We start from the raw sequence: 16,490 nt of genomic DNA on the forward strand, positions 1-16,490 counted from the left end.
GTTTTCTGTAGAAACAAAAACAGAGTCTCCTTTCCAAAGCAACATATCCTTACATTCAAATTTTGAAGTCAAGGTTCCTTTAAAATATACATTTTGGCATAACTCAACAGCTTTTGCAATCAAATGTTTTTCTTCAGTTATGAATATCAAAGAGAACATAATTCAGATTCTCTGTGTGGTAGCCATCTTTACGTGTCTTATTTTTTATATTACCTTGAGCCTATTGCTTTAAACTGCAGTCCTTTAAGCCTGAAATGACTGGCTGTGGCTGCTGGCTCCGCCCACTTAAGCTTCCCAACATGGCGGTGGTACGTTTTCCGCCAACTCTGGGAGCCATCCTGGGTCTATGCTTTTATCAAAGCAGCGTGTAGCCCAGAAACCTCTTTATTTGTTTTGTACTAGCAAAGGCTAAATCCACCATGCAGCTTAATGTGCCACTTGCAGAGGCCTCATTCCCGCCATACTGCAGGTTAAGCGCACACTCCAGGAACCCGCCAGTAACTCAAACCGGCAGCTGCTGCTCATTTGAGAGAGACAATTAGGAAGCTGTTTTTAGCTCCGTTTTAGAATCTTTTCTCAGGTTTTAGGTGGAAACTCTTGCCAACTCATTGGGCGCCATTTGGGGGCCAGATGTTGATGTAACCAACCGTCTTATTAAATAAGAAACACAGAAACAATGTAAAAGAGAAAGTCAAGAGATCAGAGCTCAGAGCTAAAATCTCACTCTTCCTCCTGCTTCGTTCCAGCTTCCCGAAAGAGAGCTATTTCCTTGTGTGTCAGTCGTTTCAAAGTCATTCTGCCTTCTCATTGGTTGTAAACCCAAACACGTGACTGCCTCGTCACTGTCTGTATATACAGTCCTCTAGGTCTTAAAGGCGTATGTCTCCAATGCTGGCTGTATCCCTGAACACACAGAGATCTATGGGATTAAAGGCGTGTGCCACCACCGCCATGCTCTTTCTATGGCTCTAATAGCTCTGACCCCCGGGCAACTTTATTTATTAACATACAATCAAAATCACATTTCAGTACAACTAGAATACCACCACAGTTATAGACCTTTGGAATAAAGCTTTGGGCCCATTTGGATAAGGATCCAGGTCCACCTGAGTCTACCCTGTGTTTTCTATTTTCTCTCCATTCTCTATCTCTAAGTCTCTTATCCCTCATTCCTCAAGAGTTCCTGGGGTAAATAAGTGTGAGGGCTGGTCCCCCACAGCAATGTAAATATACTTAATACCTTTTTTAATGGGTAATAGGGATTTATTAAGATATAAATTGAGGAAATATACTCATGAATACAGAACCAAGTAAAACAACTGAAGTCATCCTCTGTTCTGTCCGGAATGAGTCACTTTGTTTTTTGAGACAGGTTTTCTCTGTGTATCCCTGGTTGTCCTGGAACTTGCTCTGTAGACCAGGATGGCCTTGAACTCACAGAGATCCACCTACCTCTGCCCTCTGAGTGCTGGGATTAACAGTGTGTGCTGCCAACCACCACCCGTGGGGAAATATACGTAATGCTATTAAGTGTTACTACTTAGAAGTGGCTATGATAGTAGGTCATGTTCTACTGGCTTTTTTTTTTTTTAACCACAATTTATAAAAAGGGAGGTACAGCCAGGTGATGGTGGTGCACGCCTTTGATCCCAGCACTGGGGAGGTGGAGCCAGGCGGATCTCTGTGAGTTTGAGGCCAGCTTGGTCTACAGAGAGAGAGATCCAGGACAGGCACCAAAACTACACAGAGAAAACTTGTCTCCAAACAAACAAACAAACAAACAAAGGAAGGAGTTGCAGTTCGTAAAAACTCAATGAACCTCTGTATCAAGTCAACAAAACTACATCTAGAATTATTTTAAATAATTTCATGTCTAAGAAATACACTCTACACAATAAAGCACAGAGAAGTCAAAACCCTGTTGTAAGTTACCATCTTAGCAACAATGAAGATCTGAATGATTGTAAGAACTGAGTAACACTGAATAAGCACACAAATTTCTTTTTGAGGAAAGTACTATCTCTGATTCAGCCATAAGAACAAAGTACTGACACTATGGTCCACAACACAGAGTTACACTGTCAAGTAAGTCAGACACTGAAGTCCACAGCGTGGTTGTATGCTTACAGAGTAACTAAGGTAGGGTGGACAGAGGCAAAGCAGAGGCTGTGTGGAGGAGAAACAGGAGGTACTGTTCACTGGAGACAAGGTCATGGCTATACAGTCCTGGGAATGCACTTTATTGTAGACAGATTTTTTCGTCCCTACTGAAGACGTTTTAAATGAAATCGACATTGTGTGGCTGAGGATATAACTCAGTCAATAATGTGAGGCCCTGACTATGACCCCCAGAACCCACATTAAAGAAAAAATCCAGTGTGGTGGCACACATTTGTAATCCTAGTGCCAAGGTGGTGGACATAGGCAGATCCCTGCGACTAATGGAGCCTGCTTGTTGAGTTCCAGGCCAGTGAGGGATCCAGTCTTCTAAAAAAGTTGGATGCCATGAAAGAAACAATACCCAAGGTTGTTCTCTGGAATCTACACACACACACACACACACACACACACACACACACACACACACACACACGCCTGAGCTTATGTTCTTAGTAGAAATACTACAAAGAATCAAATCAGGCAACACATTTTATAGAGATGAGTAGCTTTATTATCAGAAATTCCATTATATCTGTAGCTCATACTTGCTACAATAAATTTTATCAATCATAAAAATAAACTTCTTTTTTTACCATGTAAAACCTAGCCTCCTCTTCGACTTCTGAAAATCATTATACTTTGATCCTTGAGATTTATAAAAGGGGAGCTGGACGCCAGTGGCATCATTTGTCTGATAGCTTGGTCGTATGCCACCCCTGCCTTCGAAGGGTGGTCCACGCCCGCCACCCACCCCTTCCTCTACAGCTCTCACCAGAGGGTAAGTATATTTCTTTGTTGATTCAGATTCAGATTCAATTACTTCTCTGGCATACTTCTGAAATTCTTTCTCCTTCTCAGCTGCAAGGGCTTCAGTCAGTCTCCAGTAATCTAATTCTTCTTCTTTTGATTGTTGTGCATTAAATTTATTTAGGGCCTATTGGGAAGAAAAATTTTAATATTGGTCAAAGCATTAGTTTTCCAACTATCTATATAATTTTAGGATGTAGTTGTAATTTTATAAATATGCTGTAACTCACCGATTCTTCTATACTAGGAATATGCTCAAAGTGGATCAAACATTTAAACTCATAGCTTTATGGGATACAGAGTCAAACAACATAGCAAAATCATTACAAGCATAAAATTTAGATAAAAATCAGGCAGTTAAATTTACAATTATCTGTAGCATGAATCTTAAATGTTCTTATTAACAAAAACAAACTTGAGGCCAATTTTGGGGTGAATGCTGGAAGATCAGAGAGAGAGAACAGGCCACAGCTTCCTCACCATACCAGTTCCTCAGCTGATCCTGTTTCCTCAGACTGGAAGCCTCTGAGTCCTCATATCTGAATGGATCTCAGCTGAACTGCTGCTAGAAGCCTAAAAGCTTAACCAGCCAAATGCTTCTAGTTTCTGGTCCTCACGCCTTATATACCTTTCTGCTTTTTACCACCACTCCCTGGGATTAAAGGCATGAGTCGCCACACCTGGCTGTTTCCAATGTGGCCTTGAATTCACAGAGATCCAGAGGGATTTCTGCCTCTGGAATGCTAGGATTAAAGGCGTGTGCTACCACTGCCTATCCTCTATGTTTAATATTGTGGCTGTCCTCTTCTCTGACCCCAGATAAGTTTATTAGTGTGCACAATATTTTGGGGAACACAATACCACCACAATTATCTTTCAATAATTTACATATGTGATCTTCAGTAGGTTAAAAGGCATAAAAATAATTATTGTTCCTGTCACTCAACATAAACCTAAGTCAGCAGAGAATCCCTAAGTTATATGCAACCAATTACGTTCTGTTTTCCTGGAATGAGAAGCTAGAAGAATGAGTGACATTAATCTATGAAAATTTATTCAGAACTGAGGAAATAAATGCTATAGGCAATCTCCTAAATACTTTACTTTAGAAAGTCTTTGTCTTATAATGTCTTATAATGTTACATTAATTTCTATTGGAAGAGATGTTTTTAATGGCTTTTCTGTGAAGTTTTGATTGACAGATTTCACTTTATATTTGTAACATTTCAAGAAATGCTTAATTTCTAAATATAAGTTGTTTTTTCCATGTGTTTATATATTTAATACCATTAAAATATCTTGACAATCTATAACTTCAACATCTAATCATTTCTACTAATTGAAATTATGAGGAAAAGGCAACTATCTCAATTTGAAATATTAAACATTTTATTACTGAGTTCTACAAGTAAGGATTATATTCTGTTGAAGTGGTGATAAAAAAGAGTCTTTAAAAAATTAGTATTTGGGCTGGAGAGATGGCTCAGTGGTTAAGAGCACTGGCTGTTCTTCCAGAGGACCTGTGTTCAATCCCTACCACCCACATGGCAGCTCACAACTGTCTGTAACTCCAGTTCCAGGGTTTCTGACACCTTCATACAGACGCACATACAGGCAAAACACCAATGAACATAAAATAAAAATAAATTTAAAAAATTAGTATTCAATAAGACTAAAGTCAGAAGTTAAACAGTCTCACTAAAGGTAATAAGCTACTATGAGATATCTTTGTTCAGTAATAGTTTCCAGACAGACACTGAGGAACCCGGAAGAATGACATGAAACTTACGAAGAAAATGACAACAGCAAAGGAGACTGGCTGCAATGGCTCATGGAATAAGTGCTGCGAATGTGATGTGCATTAAACATAAGTACAAATGGAATCTAAGCTGAGCATGGTAGTGTCCATAGCCTGTGGCCCAAGGTAAGGGAGAGAATAAGGTAAAAGGATCACTGAGGTCCAGGGGGTTCAGGAGGCTACCCTAAGCAATATAGGGGACTGCATGTAAAAAAAAAGAAATTAAGGGCCGGGCGGTGGTGGCGCACGCCTTTAATCCCAGCACTCGGAGCAGAGGCAGGCGGATCTCTGTGAGTTCGAGGCCAGCTGGGCTACAAGTGAGTCCAGGAAAGGCGCAAAGCTACACTGAGAAACCCTGTCTCGAAAAAACCAAAAAAAAAAAAAAAAGAAATTAAAAAAGTAGTGCTTGGAATAGTAGACACTGAGTTATAATACATTGGAGGGGCTGAAGAGGTGGCTTGGCAGTTAAGAGTACTGGCTGCTCTTCCAGAGGACTAAGGTTCAGTTACAAGCACCCACATCATGGGTGCAGCTTTAACTCCAGCTGCAGGTGATTCAGCTCCCTCTTCTGGCCTCCATAGGCACTAGGCATGTGCAAAGTGCACACACACACACACACACACACACACACACACACACATATTGCATGTAGAGGTATATATGTATATATGTGTGTGATATATGTGTGTGTGTATATATACATATGTGATGTGTGTGTGTGTGTGTGTGTGTGTGTGTGTGTGTGTGTAGGCCCTCACACATTAACAAAATATTAGCAACTGAATCCAGCACATATATACATTTTAAAAAATGAATCATGACCAAGTAGGGTTAATCATAGGAATACACTGTTGTGGAATAATCTTTTTGTACATTGTGAATGAAGATGTGTCTTTGCCAAGGCACCTTCTCATTGGTTTAACAAGGAGTTCAATAGCTAGGCAGGAAGTATAGGTGGGACTTCCAAGAACAAGGAGGACTCTGGGAAGAAGAGAAGCAGAGAAACAGCCAGACTCAGAACTAGTTGGACACACAGAATGGGACAGAGGTATAAGTCACGTGGTAGAACATAGATTAATAAAAATATGAGCTAATTCAAGTTATAAGAGATTGTTAGAAATGAGCCTAAGCTATAGGCCCAGCTTTCATAATTAATAAAAGTCTCCGAGTCATTATTTGGGAGCTGGCTAGTGGGACAGAGAAAGACTCACTACACTATTTCAATGTTTAAACTTGTCTAAGGGCTGGAAGGTGGCTCAGCGGATAAAGCTCTTGCCCTGCAAGCTTGAGGACCAGAGTTTGGATTCCTAGAACCCACATAAAAGCAAGGCAGGCATGGAGACAACTGTAATTTCCACAGAGGCCGAGATGGGATCTATGGGGCTAACTGGCAGGCTGGGCTAGCTGGAATCTGTGAACTCCAGGTCAGACAGAGAACCTGCCTCAAAAAAAGCCATTGAGAAAGACACCTAACGTCAACTTTGGGCCTAAACACACACACACACACACACACACACACACACACACACACACACACACACACTTTTTAAATCTGGGTGGACCTGTAGGCCTAGCTATTCAGGTATTTAAAAAGAAGGACTGTTTGGACCCAGGAGTTAAAGATCAGGTTGGACAACATAGTGAGATTCCCATCAGAAATAATAATACTAATGAAACCTGCTTGCCATATTAGTAGAATAAAAGAAAAACAAGATATAATTACCTCAATATATGCAGAAAAACATTTAACACAATTCAACAATCATGTTAAAAATTTCAACAAATTAGGGATACAGAGATAGCTGATAAGATGTATCTACAGAAAATCTCCAGGACGCAGCATGCCTGTCTTAATCACTTTTCTATTGCCAGAAAGTAACACCATGGCCAGGCATCTCACAGATTAAAAGGCTCATTGGGGACTTACACCATCATGTCTGAGAGCATGGCAGCAGCAGGCAGAAATGGTGCTTTTTCTTAAAAGCCCTCTTCCATTGGCACACCTCCTTCAACAAGGCCACACTAACTAGTCCTTCTTGAAGAGCTCCACCAACTGGGAACAAAATATTCAAACCCATTGGAGCCTAGGGGGCCATTCTCACTCAGACCACCACAGTGTGTGCCTGGGAAAAGAACTATTTTCTACTTTAGATTGAGAGCCGGAGAACGATGCTACTTATACAAGTAATCAACACTGTGCTGTCTTTAGCCACTGGGATAAAACAAGAGAGAGAACTAGCATACAGCCTGGAAAAGGAATTAAAAGTGTCTTTAGTCACAGATGACATGATCACATAGGTAAGAAGTTCAAGTTACCGAAAAGCTAGTAGGCTGCAGGACACAAATCAAATACATAGAATCAAATCTGCCTCTCTGTATTGCAAACGAGTGATATGAATATGGAATATAAACTAATTTCCATGACAGTCATTTAAAAGGGACAGCAGGCATGGCAACTCAGAGCTGTAAATGCCAGCACCTGGGAGGAGGAAGCACAAGGTTCACGAGTTCGATGCCAGCCTTAGTTACATAGTGAGAGCCTGTATCAAACAAATAGATAAAATTAATGAAAAATTTAAAATAAATCTACATCCCGAACTACAAACACTATGGTGAAATTGTGAAGAACTTAATATGCAATTCTTATAAATTTGAAGATTTGATATTATAGTATTCACCTAAATATTTTCCTCAATTCACCCCAAATTATATTTAAATAGTTAGTGAAAGCTTAAAAAAAAACACAGCAGATGAGGGAGTATGCATGCATGTATGTGGGCAGGCATGTTTGTGTGTGCAGGTACACATGCATGTGCATGTCTGTAGATGAGGACCACAGGACAATCTTTTTTTTATTTTTATTGTTTTGGATGTCATTTCTTAAGAGCCATCTGCCTTGTTTTATGTATTGGGGTTTCCCATTGCCATGGAACTCAGCAAGTAGGGGATCCCAAGGATCTGTCTATATACAAGCTCATGTGAGGCCCTGCCTTCAGTTTCCAGAAATACTGAGAAGAAAAAAACTATAACATGTAAATACCTCTGTTTTTTATCTCCAGTACTATACACAGAAAAAAAAAATGTTAGCAGGGTACATTTTGTGTTAAGTACATTTTAACACCATTTTTAAAAGCTTAAAAAAATTCAGCAGTAGGCGTTGGGGAAAAGGCTCAGTCAGGAAAGTGCTCAAGTCCATGGACCTGAACTCCGATCCCAAGGCCCCATGAAAAGCTAAGTGAGGGCTGTGAGTCTGTAAGCACATTGGTGAGGAGGCAGAGAGTCCCTGGAGCTGACTGGCCGGCCAGTCTAGCCAAACCAGTGAGTTCTGGGTTCAATGTGAGAACCTGTCTCAAAATAAAAGATGGAGGGGCCGGAGAGGTGGCTCAGCGGGTAAGAACACTGGCTGCTCTTCCAGAGGTCCTGAGTTTGATTCTGGCACCCTCACTGTGCAGCTCACAATCACCTGTTACTCCAAATCTCTCTAACCTTGGTTTTCTCTCACTGCTGAGGGGTGTGTGGTGTATGTGCACATGTGTGTGAGAATATGTGTACACCAAGGTTAGAGAGAGAGAGCTTAGGCACTCAAGTGCTTTCTGTGAAAACATGAAGACTGAATTGGATCCTAGAACTCATGTAAAAAGCTGGGCAAGATGGTGTACCTTTAAATCCTAAATGTGCAACAGTAAAGTGAGGCAGATCCCTGGGACTTGTCAGACAGGTCCCAGTGAGAGACCCTGTGTCAAACAATGTGAAGGGCTCTGGAGGTGCAAGGCTGGCCTCTGGTCCTCACATGCATACACATGCTCATCTACACACACACACACACACACACACACACACACACACACACACACACACACCTCTACATATACACAAAGAAAACAAATCAAAACAATGAACAGGTTTGAAGAGACACTTTGCAAAAGAAGTCGTATAAATGTCTAACAAGGCTATGAAAAGGAGCGCACTGAAGAGTTAGGTTTCGCCACTCCATCAGAATGGCCAGCATTCCAAGATGCCAATGCCATGGCTCGGGAAGGATGCAGAAAGACTTGCACTTATACCTGTTGCTGGTAGGAATGGGAAAGAGGACGACATATTTGGAAAAGATTCTACACAGACTTGACTAGACATCAGATTCTCTACTCATCATTTAAATCTCTAACATTCCCTTGTCTCAAAATCGAAGCCCACAAAATCCTAATCAACGTGGCCTCTGGAACATTGTTGTAAAGATGAGGAAATAATGTTTGGCAATCTAGAGGTAGACTGCTTTGGAATGTGCCATAAGAACATCAAGGTGGGAGAAAAATGTAACAGAGAGGACGAGCATTAGGGCCTATCCCATGAACCTGCATTTCTTTAGTATCAATAAACATAACAGGCACTAAAGAAGGATATAAAATGTGTACAAAACAAACAAACAAACAAACCTAGAATGAGACCCGTGGGAGTGGATGAAGTCCTGAGTGAATATTTATTGCTGACATGAGCACAAAAATGCCAAGGACGCCAATGCCTCATGAAGGAGGCAAACCTTCCCCTGGTCCAAGTGTGGATGTTGACAGCATGTGCAGAAAACGTCCACCACAGCTTCCTCCTCCTGGATGTTTACAGCTTGAAACCGGTTCCCTACAGAGACCCCCTACCGAGATGAACTAAACCTGACTCTGTATTTGGCTGTATATAATAGCCTCGCCTCATGGTTCGGCTGTATATAACAGCCCCACCTCCTCACTTCAGAGGTATATTTCTAAACTTGCTGAGTTTCCAGGCTGCAATTGGTGTGAGTCTTCATCAGAGTGCAGGACCACCCGATCCTTGCTATTCTCTATGTATATCTGTTTCTCCATTCCTATTGCCCCAGTTAGGTCAACCCACAAACCCTCACAGAAGAGGACCAAAGAGCAGAGATTCTAAAACTAATTTCACATTTTAAATATATTTTTATCATGACTCCATAATGATCCTTTGTTCCTTTCCAATAAAAGAAACCACTTAAGAGAAAGAAAACCAAAACAAAATCTCTACTACATATTTACTTTTAAAATCCCTGTAAAAATGGGAACAGTTACCATTTGCTGAACGTGAGCATCTTGAATTTCTCGTTTCTCTTTGCTGGCTTTGAGCTTTTTTTCCTTTTCAAGCTCCTGGAAAATCTTATCTGCCTTCAAGACAGCTATCAACTGTTCTTTAGAATCTATTTTTCTTTGTTTTTCTTCTTCCTCTTTATTTTTCATCTAGATGTTTAATGACAAAGGAAAACATTAAATCAGTTTTAGCCAACAGTTCTCATGAAAAAGAAATGGAGTCAGAATGCTTCAAGCAAAGAGCCAGGAGCCATGTGAGGACAGGAAACTACATGCATGTGGCTGGGTTACTTTTATTTATTCTCTTGACTATGGAAGAGACATACTTAATGAAAACATACGGAGAGTAACAGAGAGCAATCTCTTTGTTAAAAACGACAACACTCACAGTTGTGTATGGTAGTACATGCCTGTAATCCCAGCAGGAAGGACACTGAGGCAGGAAGATGAGAAGATCAAGAGGAGCCTGGACTACACAGTAACACTCTGTGGAAGGAGGCTAGACCAAGCAGGAGCAGGAAGAAGAAAATACAGGAACAGAAAAGCAAGACCTCAAGGTACAGAAATACTGCTATGTTAACAATTAACTGCTAAAATGTTTGAGCCATGTAATTTGGATGTTAGGGTAGACATATAGGGAATAAGAAAGGGATCTGTTTTCTAGGATTAAGAAATACAGAAATGCAATCAGGTAATTTATGTGACTTCTCTTGAAACATTTAAATATAAAGAGCAATCCCTTCCTTTAAGATAGTTCTGAAGAAGAAGCTGTTGCTTTGCCTCCATAAATAGCTTGTGAGAGGGTGGTGGTGGCCGGAGAGATGGCTCAGCAGTTAAGAGCAGTGGCTGCTCTTCCAGAGGAGCGGGTTTGGTTCTCAGCACCCACATGGCAGCTCATAACCATCAGTAACTTCAGTTCCAGTGGATCCAATGCCCTATTCTGGCTTTCATGGGCACTCAGGCACATATGTTGCATAGGTAAAAAATTCATACATGTAAACTAATAAAATAAATATAACTAAATAAATACCTTTAAAAAACACTTTGTACATAATTGATGGTCTTACTATCTTTGTTATAAAATGAAACATTGATTTTTCTGCAACCACAGCATACTGGACAACTAGGGCTCCAGTGTCTGCAGACCAGAGAACACCCTGTAACTAATGGTCTAAGAGGTCAATGCAGGGACCGAGTTTCAGCTCCAATATGCCCAGGGTCCCTTGAGAGACTGGAGCCTTGGTTCTCTGGGTCTCTGAGGTCATTATGGTCACAGAATTCTGATTTTTGAGGTTCCACTGGTCACTGCAGGATTTGGAGTCTTTGTTGCTGTGGTCCCAGAGTTACTTTGGGCCTGTGGCTATAACTACCAAGGTGGCTTAGTGTGGGGCCCTGCCCTTGAGACTTGTCAATTAGCCGAGACAGGAAGGGTCGCTTCAGCAACTCATTGATATTCAACACTGAGTTTCACAGTCCCCCTAACTGATCTCTATGAGATATGAGTCACAGAAAACAGACTATCCTAATAGGCTCAGAAGAGAAGGAAGTCAAAACAAGTCCATGTCAACAGATGTGTAAACATGAGAAAGAACACAAAAAACGACACAACTACCATCCATGCCCCATTACCCACCGACTGATGTCCTATAAGGGAACCAAAAATTACTGTTCAAAAGAATTAATAAAAAGTTAAATAAAAAGTTGTATGAATTAAGGAAATCTATCCAAGACCTTGACAAGACCATCTGTAAAGTCAACATAACAGTAAATTAGAGGCAAAAGTTCAAAATGTAGAAAAAAAATTGTCAAGGAGATTAAAACATTAAAAAAAATTAACAAATACTTAGGATGAAGGATGGTCAATTAAATAAAAACAAGAGAAACCATCATTAACAGACAAGACATGCACATGCAAAAAAACTAATTTCAGGGTTGGAGGACAAAGGTGAGACAATAATCCAAATAAAAATTTATTCAGGAAAAGAATGAGCACAAACTATTTCCAAGATGTCTGGGATATATTCAAGAGGTCATACCTGAGAATTCACGGAATAGAAGAAGGAGCAGAGGAAAAAATCAAATGGAATAGACAGACGATTTAATGGAAGAACAGCAGAAAACTTTCCTATTTTACAGAAAGAAGGAGGCATCCAAACAGAAGGCAGATGGACCTCCACTTAGACATGACCAGAGAAAAAACTCCTCAACACATTATAGTCAGGAAGTCAAAACACAAAGTAAAGGCATACTCCTAAGGCAGCATGAGAAGAACATCAATCACACAAAGGCAGAAATATCAGAATTACTCCAGACTCTTCATCAGCAACGACAAGAGCCAGACAGAGGTATTTGAAGACAAATAGAAACGAAGGCAGCTCACGACAAGCAAGCCAGCACTGCAGAGAATACCTCACAGGACAAAGACGAGAGAGCCTGACCCAGATAAACCTGACCACGATACACCATGGGAAAGAATCAGCATGTCCAATACCGCAACTCAGCAAACCCTCAGAATTAACACAGGAGAAAGAAAGACACCACCAATCCAGCAGAATAGAACACAATCTAGCAGATTTACACAAAATAACAAGCCCAAGTCAGGCGGTGGTGGCACACATCTTTAATCCCAGCACTCAGGAGGCAGAGGCAGGCGAATCTCTGTGAGTTCGAGGCCAGCCTAGTCTCCAAAGCGAGTTCCAGGAAAGGCGCAAAGCTACACAGAGAAACCCTGTCTCGAAAAACCAAATAAATAAATAAATAAATAAATAAATAAATAAATAAATAAATAAATAAATAATAACAAGCCCTTTCTATGATAAATCCTTAAGTGTAAATGGCCTCAACTCATCACTAAAAATATTCAGACTAATGGACTGGATAAAAAAAGCAAGAATGAGGGGCTGGAGAGATGGCTCAGTGGTTAAGAGCACTGGCTGTTCTTTCAGAGGCCCTGAGTTCAATTCCCAGTACCCACATGGTGGCTCAGAATCATCTGTAGTGAGATGTGGCACCCTCTTCTGGCATGCAGGCAAACATGCAGGTAGATTGCTGTATACATAATAAATAAATAAATAAATGAATATTTAAACAAACAAAAAACCAAGAATGAACTATATGTTGTCTCCAAGCTAGAAAAAATGCAGTGAAGCTTAATATCAAAGATGGAAAACAAATCACCAAGCAAACAAAATGTAAACAAGCAGGCATAGCCATCCTTATTATCAGACCAGGTAAGCTTTAAACCAAAACTAGTTAGAAGAGCTAAAACAGGATACTTCATAAAAGGAACAATTCATCAAGAAGAGGTAACAATTGTAAACTTTTGTGCATCAAATATTGGAACCCCTAATCTCATATATCAAGCATTAAAACACAAAAGACCACATAGGTCTTGACACAGTAGTAGTGGGGACTTCAATAATCCACTCTCATACTTAGATAGTTCTCCCAAACTTAAAATATATAAAGATGCTTCACAGGTAAAATATACTATGGGTGAACTAGATTTAATAGATAGATATATACAAAATATTCCATCTAACAGAAAGGAATACACATTTTTCTCAGCAGACACGGGACCTTCACCCAAATCAACCATATCAGAGGACATAAGCCAAGTCTCAACATAAGCAAAAATTCTGAGACAATTCCTTGTATCTTAACATACCATAATGTGATAAAACTAGAGCTAAACAATAAGAGAAATTATGGAAACTACAAAAACTATGGAGACTAAACAACACATTTTTTGAATGAACATTTGGTCATCCAAGAAGTCAGAGAAGGAAAATTTAAATTTCTAGAGATAAATTATAATGATAAACACATACTATCAGAATCTCTTGGAGGCAGCAAAGGAGTCATAAGAAGAACATTTATAACAACAAGTGCTTATATGTTAAAAAAATCTGAGAGCTATCAAATAAATAACTTAATGATGCACCTCATGTTCTTAAAAAAAAAAAATAAGTAGCCAGTCTCAAACACAGTGGATGGCAAGAATTAATAAATATTAGCAAATAAACTAATGAAATACAAATTTTTCTAATTTATTTATTTTTTATTTTATGTGCATTAGTGTTTTTGCCATGGGTGTCAGCCCCCCTGGAACTGGAATTATAGACAGTTGTGAGCTGCCATGTGGGTGCTAGGAATTGAACCCGGATCCTCTGGAAGAGCAGTCAGTGCTGTTAACCACTGAGCCATCTCTCCAGCTCCCTGAAATATAGATTTAGTAAATAATACACAAAGGCAATCAAAAAGTTGGTTCCTTGAAAAAGTTATAGAAACTGACAAACCTTTAACTAATCTGACAAAAAGAAAGAAGGGAACGATGCAAACAAATAAAACTAGAGATCAAAGGGTGTCATTACAAACTGATTTCAATGAAATACAGAACATCATTAGAAATGAATATGAGCCAGGCAGTGGTGATGCATGCCTTAAATCCCAGCACTCAGGAGGCAGAGGCAGGCGGATCTCTGCAAGTGTGAGGCCAACCTGGTTTACAGAGCAAGTTCCAGGAAGGCTCCACAGAGAAACCCTGTCTCAAGAAAACAAAAAGAAAGAAAGAAAAAGAGAGGAGGGGTGAGGGAGGGAGGAAGGGAAGGAGGAAAATTAGGAAGGAAGGAAAGAAGATGAAAATTTATACTCTGAAAAGCTGGATAATCCAGAAATTGTAAATGTATATCATATACCAAAATTAAATCCTGAAGTTATAACTTAAATAGACCAATTACAACAATGAGATTGAAGCTGTTATTAAAAGCTTTCCCTCAAAGAAAACTCAACAACCAGATGGATTCACTGCTGATTCTATCAAACTTTCAATGATGATATCAGACCAATTCTTGTTTCTGAAAATAGAAAATAAAATAGAAAGTGAAAGCACACTATTGAATTCATTCTGTGAAGCCAATGTTGTTCTGATTCTGAAACAAGGTAAAGATACTATAAAAGAGAGAGAGAGTGAGAGAGAGAGAGAGAGAGAGAGAGAGAGAGAGAGAGAGAACTAAAGATCAATTTCTTTGATGAATACAGATGCAAAAATTCTCAACAAAATACTTACAAACAAAATTCAGAAACACATTAAGAAGATTATATACTAATAACCAAATGGGTTTCATCCAGAAATGCAAGGTTGGTTCAACATATGTAAATCAATAAATGTAGTATGCCATGTAAATAAACTTAAGAACAGAAACTACATAGTTGTTTCAATTGATGCTGAAAAGGCATTTGAAAAATTCCAGCATGCCTTCATGACAAAAGTCCTGAAGACTTTAGGAATAGAAGGAACATACCTCAAAATAATAAAGGCTATATACAACAAACCTATAGCCAACATACTAAATGGAGACAAACTGAAAGCATTTCCTCTTAAATCAGGAATGAGACATTCTCCCCTCTCTTACTTCTTACAGTGCTTGGAATCTTAGCTGTAGCAATGAGACAAGACAAAAGCATAAGGGAATAAAAATAGAAAGGAAGATGTCAAACTATCCCTATTAGCAGATGACATGATTATTTAAAAGATCCTATTGTGTCTATTAGAAAATGTTTGAACCTAGTAAACAGTAAAGTTGCAGAGTACAAAATCAATAAAGAAAACAATAGCCTTCATATTGTACTCTCAGAGAAAGAAACTGGGAACTATATTCCATTCAAAATAACCCTAAAAATAGGTATTAAGGAATATATCTAGCTAAAGAAGTGATAGACCTCTACAACAAAAGTTTCATGATATTGAAAAAGGAAATCACAGAAGATACTAGACAGTGGAAAGGCATTCTATTATGCTCTTGGATTGATAGAATAAATACTGTGAAAAAAGCTATACTGCAAAAATAAACTTAAAGATTTAACATGACATCTATCAAAATTCTAATGTCATATTTCATAGGTTTACAAAAAATCAAAACAAGCATTTTTTTTCATATGGAACCACAAAAGCTAAGGAAGAGATAAAGCGATTATAAGGAATAAGAACCCTGCTGGAGATGGTCCAACAGCTGACTTCCAATTACACTAGAGAGCTATAGTGACCAAGCCTGGTGCTGGCACAAAAGACACGGAGATCAAAGGAGGGAACTGAGGACCTGGAAATAGAGTGGCAGAGCTGTGCCCACTTAGTTTTTGACAAAGGAGGCAATAACACACATTGGAAAAACGCAGCCTAGTCAGCCAATGGTGCTGGCAAAACCAGATTTCCACCTACAGAAGAGGAAAGAGACTCTTATCTTTCACCTTGTATAAAAATCTACTCAAAATGGATCAAAGACCTTAATTTAGAGCCCCAAACACTGAACGTGCTAGAAGAAAACAGAGGGAATACTCTTCAATATTCTGAGATAGATAGGCAAGACATTTTTGACTAGAACAATAACAACACAGGAACCAACCCCAGTATCCACAGATGGGGCTCCCTGAAAATAAAAAGAGTTGTGTAGCAAAAGGAAACCATCAGCAGAGATCACAGACAGACTCCTGATGGGAGAAAATCATCACTAGCCAACTTCAGACAAGGGGCTGATATCCAGAGTTTACAAATGGCGGAAATTAAACACTAGGGAAACACAACTGCCAATCAACAAAAGCAAACAACCTGAACAGATACTATACATAAAAATGTGAAT

The 16,490-nt window shown here is 39.4% G+C and overlaps 1 protein-coding gene across 1 annotated transcript in view; it reads right to left on the bottom strand.

Moving 5' to 3' along the window:
- Nucleotides 1–2,648: 2,648 nt before the first annotated feature.
- Ccdc173 (coiled-coil domain containing 173) overlaps nucleotides 2,649–16,490 on the bottom strand; it is a 32,606-nt gene continuing 18,764 nt past the window's right edge. Inside the window, exons 8-9 of the mRNA XM_028881987.2 lie at nucleotides 9,841–10,005; nucleotides 2,649–3,094 (exon numbers count right to left, since the gene is read on the bottom strand). Coding sequence (XP_028737820.1) covers nucleotides 2,750–3,094; nucleotides 9,841–10,005 — 510 coding nt within the window. The 3' untranslated portion in view covers nucleotides 2,649–2,749. The remainder of the gene's footprint in view (nucleotides 3,095–9,840; nucleotides 10,006–16,490) is intronic.

The sequence above is a fragment of the Peromyscus leucopus genome, chromosome 4 (assembly GCF_004664715.2).
Source record: "Peromyscus leucopus breed LL Stock chromosome 4, UCI_PerLeu_2.1, whole genome shotgun sequence".
NCBI classification, from domain to species: domain Eukaryota; kingdom Metazoa; phylum Chordata; class Mammalia; order Rodentia; family Cricetidae; genus Peromyscus; species Peromyscus leucopus.